The 9,898-nt window shown below is 46.8% G+C and overlaps 1 protein-coding gene across 4 annotated transcripts in view; it reads right to left on the reverse strand.

The window, feature by feature from the left end:
- LOC135921062 (endothelin-converting enzyme-like 1) overlaps positions 1-8,568 on the reverse strand; it is a 35,905-nt gene extending 27,337 nt beyond the window's left edge. For all 4 annotated transcript variants that reach the window (XM_070524716.1, XM_070524715.1, XM_070524714.1 and 1 more), the window contains exons 1-3: positions 8,233-8,568; positions 5,437-5,783; positions 2,556-2,945 (exon numbers count right to left, since the gene is read on the reverse strand). In XM_070524716.1, coding sequence (XP_070380817.1) covers positions 2,556-2,945; positions 5,437-5,783; positions 8,233-8,542 — 1,047 coding nt within the window. In that variant the 5' untranslated portion in view covers positions 8,543-8,568. The remainder of the gene's footprint in view (positions 1-2,555; positions 2,946-5,436; positions 5,784-8,232) is intronic.
- Between the last annotated feature and the right edge of the window lie 1,330 nt (positions 8,569-9,898).

Genomic DNA, 9,898 nt, shown 5'->3' on the forward strand with positions numbered 1-9,898 from the left:
CTCTTTGTCACTATGGCGTATCTAGAGACTGTCCTGTTTTGTGTTATGACGATTTCCACTATTCTGACGAGTAGTGATGCACCTATAAAATGATTACCTAATAACAAATAAACGGCTGAATTTAAACTTGCGCGTCGAATTCTCTTCAAAGTAATTGTGCATAATGTGGTCGTTTAGTTGCGCTAAGAATTACTTCCTGCCAAGTTAAAACATAGTGACCAAGTTACTCAAGTATTCGAGAGTGACCTTATACGCAGGAATATGGAGTTAAAGGTGTCGCTACTTTGGTATAGCCTCGCATGTCTGCTAACCCTCCCTTCATGTACCAAGTAGCACTTGGTGATCCTTGTGAATAACCCGCTTTTTACCCATGGAGAGCTGCGGAAATCGAAACGGAAGACATTCAATACGAGGCTTTTTTGATTGAATTCTTTAACTTCGTGTCTACACGAGGTGGCGTCCGGAAATACCCTTGTCAATTCTTGTTTCTTCGAGGACCCGCAGAGTGTCAGTTTAAAACGGTGCGCATGAATCAGCCGCCGATGACGCGTTATTACAAGAGCCATTGGCGGCAGCTCGGCAGACAGCCGCGACTCGACAGAAGTTCGCCGCACACAACCAAGTGATGCGCCATGATGCCCTCCTTACAATAGTCCGCGAAAGGCCGCCTAACAGATGGTCTCTCACCAGGCGGCAGGTCCATCTCGGCAGTGGCGACCTGCCAACATACTGATCTTAAGTCTTAAACAAAATATAGGATCCCACGCACTGTTTGAATCGATGTAAGAGAAGTATTGTATGCTCTTTGCTTTGATTGAGAATAACTAGCGGTGATGTTGGCGGCGATTCGGCGCCATTTCTTCTACTTCCAGTCCATTGTCATAGTTGTGAGTTGATCTAAAACGTTACCTTGCGTGAAACATTGTTGTTTGTATGCGTAGTCAACAGAAAACACAGGGAAACATGCTTGCTTGACGCGTTGTTGTGCGTCGTTGTTTATAATCTCTGAGAGGACACTTGGGACATCGCACCGTGACAGAAGTGTTAAACTTCATTAGAATAATGGGGCTACAAGCAATTCGATTATTATTATAATTGCATGTATACATTGTATCCGTAAATTCAGGGTCTTCACCACGTTTTCAGTACGTAGCGAAGACGCTCCTAGCCCGGGCGACGTTTATTTTTGGCCTGGGTTTCCTTGACCATGAATGCAGGCTTTGGTGCAATTTCCGCTATCACGTGTTCACGTGCTCCTTCTGCATACGTGGCGAACACGCTGTTGAGACATCAGCTATAAGCGCTATCAGTACGATCGGAATGTTTACGCTATAAATCACAGCCCAGCACGCGACCACCAGGGCCCAGCACCTGCATTTTTGTCGCATGGAAAAACAAGCACAACACGTGCCATGCGCACAAACCGTCAAACGCTGCCGCGGCGGCGCCGGCCGGGATGTGCGATGGCGAGCGCCATCTGGTAGCGTTCAAAGAAACCCAGCAGCGCGCGCGGTCAGGACCTTAGCAAGACCAGGAATCGAGCGCCATCTGGTGGTGTTGCAGGACCGTCACAGCAGCAACAGCGACCGGAAAATGGGGAGAAGTGGCAAACGAAAGCTTCGCTTTACAAGGAAGCGAACTTGGCGCCTTCCGAAAAGTCAAGAGCACCGCCCATTCGCGTCTTCGCGCATTTGAGCGCAATTTCGTGATGTTGTCTGATTTCAATGCACAAGCGAACAGAACCATCCTTATCCTTTACAAGGGCGACTGGCGAAGCCCACGGGATATGAGACGGCTGGATTGCACCAGGCTGAAGCATATCGCTAATTTGTTAGTCGACGACACAGCGCTTAGAACCTGCTAGTTGCTATAAGTATAGACAGCTGGGCTAGTTGGTTATGATTAGCATTATGAAACATCGTTCCAGCGCACAACTGAACAGGGACGAGAAGAGAAAGACAACACGAACGCCGGTCGTTCTCTTCTCGTCCGTGTTCAACTGTGCGCTGGAACGATGTTTCACAATGCTAGTTGCTATAGGAACGCTGTCAGAGCAAGCCGCCCGAATCGGTGTCGATGCTGCGCGAGAGGGTGGTGGGGCGTCCCAGGGAACGTTGATGGCAGTCGAAGGAGGTCGTAAATTGGTTTACCAGGCGGGAGCGTCGAAGAGTATTGAGGTGTCCACTGTTTGAGTTTAGTCGAGACATTCTCCACCATGCAGAATAATTGGCAATGGTACATTGCACCTTGCTGACCGGCGATTCTCCGTTACACACTAAGGTATTTTCTTCCATTACTTCCGAAATGCGCAGTACAAGAATTTCTCATTACACTTCGCTCTGTAAGGCAGAATATGCGTGGTAGGAGACCTCTTTAAGACGGACATTGGCTCAATGGCTATAATGTCTGCCTCCCTTTGAATGTTTGGTAACATCAAGAAATAAGTTCAGAATTAATTTAAACACATTTTACCAGACACTCAGGATCCTATCAGAGATCGTGAAATTGGGTTGCTGTTTGCTCGGGTGCATAGAAATGCCGTCTGCTACACTCACCTTCGCCCCTCTGCGGCTGCGGATGTGTGGCGTGTAGGGAACGCTCCGGGATAACCGCAGCTGCGAGTTGGGCGTCGAGGTCGTGAACGTTAATGCCGAACCACTGCTGGTCCGGGAACCGAGCCACGCCCAAGGGAAGAGGCTGTATTTGCGCCGGGATTTCTTTCTGGTCTCCGAGACGTCCTGGCATGGTTGCTCGAACCGAACACTTCGTCGATCGTACGATTCCATCATAGGCATCGACGTCGACTGCCTCGCCGTGTTGAGCTTGCCTAGCATTCGATCGGGTGAATCGGCTAACGGTAGCGAAGTCGAGCGTCTCGGCGATTGGAGCTTGTGGAGCGTTCCTTCCTCCTGAAATCCTAGGTCGCACGAAGAGGAGGCCGGAGACTGCGAAATAACGGGGTATGGGAGACCATCTTAGAGACTACAGTTGCACCCGATGAGAACGAGCGTGACGTATATTGTTGGGCAACATTACAGGGAAACCGAATTCGTTTGTGTAGGGGAGGGGGGGGGAGAAAAGGGAATCTGATCAGGTTTCTCCTTTGCAAACGGGCAAGCCACGTGCGTAGACTACATGCTGATGATCCTGTATGCGAATGTACCAAACCACTGGGCGGCGGGCCAACAGTTAACATTTTGCACGAGAGCACTTGACCAGTAGAGAGCTCCCTTTGCTGCCAAACGTTAAAGCTCTACCGCTTACGCACCTGCTCCTGGTTCGTCCGCTCTGCCTACAGCGTCGCCGATTATGGCACGTTACTTCGGTTGCTCGTTCAAAGTAGAGCGCGCTGATCAACCACTGGAAGTGTGCCGTGGAAAGGAAGAAAATAATATGAAAAAAGAGGTGGAAGGATTGTGACGTAAACGTGACGTGGCCCTTCTGCGCCCCCCCCCCCCCCCCCCAGTAAGAGAAAACACAGCTAGGAAAGCCTTGTATTTTGCAATGGCTTGTAGAAATGCTCGGTATCTTTATGTTGTTAGTGAAGGTAGCCACCCGAAAGCATAGGTGACATGACATTACAATTTATACTATCTCCTTTATACATTAACGGATTTGAAGAATTATTAAACTAAGATGCTCCATAGATGGCGCTTTACACCTTCCAAAATAAAACCAATATTTCCGATCAGACTTGGTAAGTGTCTCTTTAAAACGGCCTGTGTGCATGCCTCGGCTAAAGACCCTCAAAGCAAGCGAAATCTTCCATTCAATTGTACATTGGTTTTGTGTGACATTGTTAGGTTTTACATCTCTGCCCCCCCCCCCCCGAAACACCCCCCCCCCCTCCCATAGGGAAAGCTGCCACCATATGGTACTTTCTCGCAAAACTCGTGTTCTTCATTTCTTTGAGAGGATGTAGTCTTTACGACGATCAAAGCAGAGAATGGGGTGGCCGGAGCAACAAGGCAAGCTTTGTTCTTTCATTAATGGCTGAGGAACTCGGCTGACACCTGGTGCTTTCAATTTCGCAGTAGGTGCTATGCGAGTAGGCATGCTTCACTGCCGGTAACGACGTGGCCCAGTCGACCGTATCCGCGTAGTGCAGTTCGTTTCGAAATGCTCCCATAGTGTTCGGAGCTGCTTGTTCGAAAATGCTCATCGCCTCGTATGATATAAGGCGCGATCGCGCTATAAGTGTACTTGCAGTCGCCATAAGCTGCTTATTTTGCAAAGCAAGTGAGAGCATAAAAGATGCTATAGAAAGGAATGTTTTTCAAGCAATCGCGTCTAACCTATCGCCCACGGAGATTTACGGAACATCTGCTTTGGTGAACTTTATCAGATGACTAAAAACAAACACTATATCCGAGGAGCAACGAAGCACTGCGTGAATCTCTTCTTAATGGTTCATAAAGATGTTATTCTAACACGGATACATAATGGCTGCAACTCGGTTTTGTGACTGATGACATATTAGAGCTGTTTTCGTCCGTACAAATCCCTCTCTTGACTAAAAATGCCTGGAATATTGTGTTGAATTCCGGAGTTAGCTCCCTGCGCCCGATACCCACGAATGAGGATAGTTACAGCGAGGATTACCTTAGAAATGGTAAAGTTAGCTGCCTTGCATCACGGTAATGCCACTGAAGTACCGGGTAAGCACTTAATTGGGAGTGCCGGGCATTTTACTCGAAAACATGTCCTCGAGAAAAATCGTGCATTGGGCAACGCCTTTTCCTGCACGTACGAATCCACTGTGCTGCCTCAGTTGTTATGGAATTCTGCTTAGAAGCACGAGGTTTCCGGCTGCATTCCAAGCCGCTCTTTGACTGATGCGGAACGTAAAAACGCTCCATTGCTAACATTTAGGTGCACAATAAAGATGCCAAGGTGGTAGGAATTATTTCGTAGGTCAGCCGCTACTACATCTCTCATGGCTAAAGTTTGTTTGGGGCATTGAACTCCAAAATTAATTCTTTTTTTTTCCTGGACGGAACGATGGCGAAGTGACAGTAATATTTGTACAAGAGTGCGCTTTTTTTCTTTGGAGGCAACTAAAAAAAAAACAATGGCTGGGGCTTAGCTAAGGTTAAGCCCAGGATGCAAAGCATACTAGCCTTTATTTTAGTTCTTGAACCACTGTTTCACCTGGTGAACTGCTCTTGCTTGGCTATATTTGGTTCGGCAAGACGAAGAAACCACTCATGCAGGCGAGCGCACGAGCTGAGAACCGGCTATTCAGATATGCGGCCGCAAGCGAGCGCACGAGTTGAGCCTCCGCTTTTGCAGCTGTTATGACGTCATATGGTAGCTACGCGGCCGCGCGCGGCGCAGCAAGGAAGAGCGTGGTTGTGCGGATAGTATGCTTCGCATAAAAAGCAACAATTGAAGGTGGATCGAGACTGGCTTCTTGGCGCTATCAATTCTCCTTACCGTTTGTGCATGGAGCCCATGTTGGTCATCAGGCTCCGTTGGTCCGCTTCCCCTCGGCTCGCGTCTCCCTAGCTCTCCGACCAGCGCATCGCTGGCGCCGCCTGCAGAACCGGCCCTGGCTTGTCGCTGCTCGGCCACCGAGTGCTCTGTGCTGAGAACAGCGGGATCAGCTTTCCCATGGAGAGCATTGCGCGAGGCGTGGTCGATCGTGGAAGGCTGTCCCAGAGCAGCCTGCTTGGACAGATTTTGTCGCGGTGTAGTCGTCGATGACTGACAGATTGTCGGTGTGTTCGAGACGTCGGGGTCGTTGCAAGCTCGAACGACTTCTTCGCTGCTGTCTTGCGGAGCTGCGTATTGTTTACAACGGTGCTCAGTGGGTGATTTTGTCAGGTTGCAGCATGGGGTTTGAATATCGCATTGTAATCGTTTTTAGTTTGCAGACCCACAGATGTGTAGTACTGCAGTATAGCTTATCTACTCTTTCTATATATATATATATAAGAGAGTGGCAGCGTGAAGCATTACATGCGCGTTCGTGTTTAAACATGGCAGTACGTATGCAACCGCAAGGTTTGAAAGGCCCGCCATGTTGCTGCCACTACACTCTGTGAACCAAAAATAGAAGAGTTCTGGTGTTGCTATACAAAGTGCCTGCATGAGTCTGCGACTAAAACTGCGAGAAACATGCAAAAAATAGTTTTGTCACAGTAGAATCGATTTAACCACTCTCATTTGTCGTCAAAACACAGTACAATAGACGAATGGTACGCTTCGGAGGCGTTAGAATTTCAGTAAAGTTTATCCACTTTTCTGTTGAAGTCTCTGCCTGTGCTAGATGACTCAATCGACATCACCACAAACCTTGCGGAGAATGGCCCAGTATGCTACAATGCGAACGTAACATTCCCTGTCGAGGTAGCGGATGTGCGTAAAGTAGCTCAGTAGGGCATGCGAAGCCCAAGAAAAATTCGAGCGCCGTACTTCTTTATTTTGCTTGAAGACCCCTGACTGGATGTGTATTACATAAGGGGTGAGGTTTACATATGTATCCCTTTAGAAAGATCATGAAAATACACAGAAAAAAAAGGGATTAAAATTGAATCTTGCACGAATACACACATATACATGTAGCCTTTGTTTTCCTTTGTAACTAATCCAGCACTTATTTTGAATCAAACGGAACATTTTGACGAATTTGTTAATTTTGATTTCAGAAACTCTGCAAAAGCGACGAAAGACACAGGAGGACTACTTATTTTGCGTCTACTTCAGTCTGATAATAGCTCTCGGGTCGTTAGCAAGTGATCGCGAGACATTAGCTGAGGATTGATTGTTCACTAATTATTGTTTGGCTAACCGGCACTCTAGTCTTCTATTGTGTGTCGTCGTCTGGCATGCACTGTTAAAACCCATTTTATTCGTCTGTCAAATCTGCCTGTTGAACACCTACTTAGCTTCTAGCTTTGTGAATGATCCAACTTCTAGGTGCACCAATCGCGCTTCAACAAAACGTCACCTGCACCGTATTAAAAGGTGGCATAAAAATATATTTAGACCTTTGCACAGGAAGCTGCACTTTGGCCACTTTCCCTCTAGTCGGGCCGCGCCTGTCCTGTTGACGTCTAGGCTTTACGGTCGGAAACATTATTGCGTTTACCGTTTTTTTTTTCTTTTGAAGCGTGCCACTAAAGTAAGATGGAAATGTCACTAAATTTTCGCTAACTTTACTACTCTGTCAGTAACTTGTCGCTAAAACTGCTGAGATGATTGTAGATAACGTAGGCGTTTTGGAACATAATAATAGATAACCTGGCGCATATCATCTACCGAGATGTTTCAACTTCTTCTAGTGTCAAAGCAGGCGAAGAATAAAACGCGAATTCACCAGCCGGGTGCAGAGCCATTTTACATTACTGAAATACCTACGTTACAACGGATGATGACAGCTGAAGTTCTGAGTTTAACTACAGACAGGCTCAGCTTTATTGAGTTCGGATTGAAGCGGAAATGGAAATGGAAGCGGTGCGTTCATATTTGGGGAAGAAGCCCAGCCAGTCCGACTTTTCATACAATCGAGCTCTCTTTATCACCTTGGGCGTTATAATTGTGGCCATATAGTTTGTTGCAATCAGTTGTGGCAGAAAATTTACGGTCACACTTGCGAATGTCGAGCAATCAAACAGTATTTTGGGAAGCTGTAGACCCAGCCATATTTAGACGCTATTTCATACGGTTTTGCACATAATAAATAAGCGTAAATTTTGACACCACTATGGTTGGTGGTGTTCACTGTGCTGTGAAGCAAGAGTACAATGTGAGGACTCTGAAGGCAACCGCTGTTTCATTATGGTTACAAAGCCTGAGCGTCGTGCAGACAATATGATCGATTTACATGTATCTTTCGAATATTAAAAGTCGTGCTAGAAGCTCACTTTTGGTGCAAACTTGCTAACTTCGATGTCGCCTAAATGTCCCCGATTGTTCATTCATGTTGCTAAAGAAGTTCGCTATGACAGACAAGAAAGTAGCGATATTTAGCAACAAAATCCCACAAAAGGACAACACTGGTTGGAAGCCTTGGCGACCTACTCAACGCATTGTCAATGTTTTAACCGCTGTTAAAGAGCACATACAAGCGAGCCATGTCATTGCAAAAAATAATAAAATAAAACATTTCGCAAGAGAACGCGTACACAAATCTGGAATCGAATCTCATATTGCAAACTGATAATGGCATTTCGCGGCGACGATCTGAGTGCATGTGAACGTCCGAAAGCCTACAGTTGCTGCCCTCACCTTGGCTGCTCTCTAGCGCCTTGTCTTCCGGGGTCTCTTTCGTTTGGACGTCGTGGGGGACTTCGGTGGGATCCTTAACAGCGCTGCGTCCACTGCTGCCTCTCAGCGTTTCGGTTGACGCCGTGTTGCCCGGGGACGCCGATTCCTGCAGTTGATTCTCGGATGCTTGCTTGAGTCGCGGATTCTTCATCCTTCTGCGTTTTGTCGCCTGAGATGGTGTGGACGACCGAGTCGTCCACACCAGAAACTCGGTGATGGGTGCGTCAGAAGATTCGCAGGGCATATCGCGTTTTGCTTTTTTCGAGGTCATCCGCTCGCCGGTGTGCGCACTTTGCTTCTTACGCTTCTTCTTTATCGTCTTCGAAAAATACGGCACGTGTCCAACACGAATGACTGGTCAAGCCCAATTGCTCCGCAAGGTTCTGGGTTCGGCTAGGTGGCGCTGCATTATCCATGTTTCTAAACTCGTTAGACAGGGCCAACAGAACGCATGCACACAAGGCAGTGTGTTAACTGAGATAAAAAAAATTACGCAGCACAGCTATACTAAAGGAGTGCGATTTCCTATCGCGGAGTGAGTTACATGTGTGGCGGGGTCCCTTTTTTTTTCAGAGGGCATTCTTTGTGTCTTTGACTCTCCTGTCTCTTTACCTTTTTCCTGGAAAGAAAGCGTAATAATACCTCCTTTCAGGAAACGAAAGTTTCAGTCGTTTGCTCAGCGATGTGTGTGTCCATTTTGTTGTCCACGCTGATTGCGCGGCGGGAAGCATCGACAAGGTTAACTGGTTTTTGTAAATACAAGTAGGTCTACTCGCTACGCGGGAACATCGAATATTCCAGCGGTACTTGGGCAAAAGAATGAGAGCTGTGGCGTCTCTCTTCTGTGACACATAAGGGAAAAGTCGAGGACAGGTGACTAGGACAGTTATCCTTCGCGACCAAGGAGTTACAGTCTATTTGTGTAGATAATCGCCTGGTTCTCTTCCAAAAGTACACGTTGGCAAAGAAAGTATGCTGATCCAACTAACACGTTGAAGTTTAGGTGAAACGAAGCACTAGTTAACCGGTTAACAAATGGTAGACAACTAATGGCGGCGCGTGCACTCGTGTAAGCTTTCATAATCTGCGACGTGTAATTTCGTGCAATGTTTATGTTTACCTCTCACAGAGGTCACAGTTTTAATCTCACGCACCGATAGGTTTATTCACTGCACCACTCACTAGCTATGCAGAAGTGCGAACTCTAAATCAGTCGATGCGCTGTGCGAGACATCACGATAGCAATATCACGAGGACGATGGTAATGTACAAGACATGTCGAGGGAAGAATGGCAAGAATATATGTTACTCCAAGAAGTAAAACACATATATAGCTATATTTAGGGATTCCACACCTATTGTGTCACTGTAGCACAATCGAAATCTTAAAAATCGACCAACAATGTGCGCATACCCAATGGCACATACCGAATGGCTAAATAAAAGAAAATGAAGCAAGTGAAAATGTCCACTTAATATATTTCGCTGTTCCATTACATTATCGACGGGCCTTAGATATCATTGTTAGTCCGCATTATGCAAACAGTTTTTTAAGCGATAAAATTTAGAAGAAAATTGCTGCGGGAGACAGTACAATTCTAACCCTTGAGCTGAGTTACTCAGCCGG

Source organism: Dermacentor albipictus, chromosome 9 (genome assembly GCF_038994185.2).
Source record: "Dermacentor albipictus isolate Rhodes 1998 colony chromosome 9, USDA_Dalb.pri_finalv2, whole genome shotgun sequence".
In the NCBI taxonomy this organism is placed as follows: Eukaryota; Metazoa; Arthropoda; class Arachnida; order Ixodida; family Ixodidae; genus Dermacentor; species Dermacentor albipictus.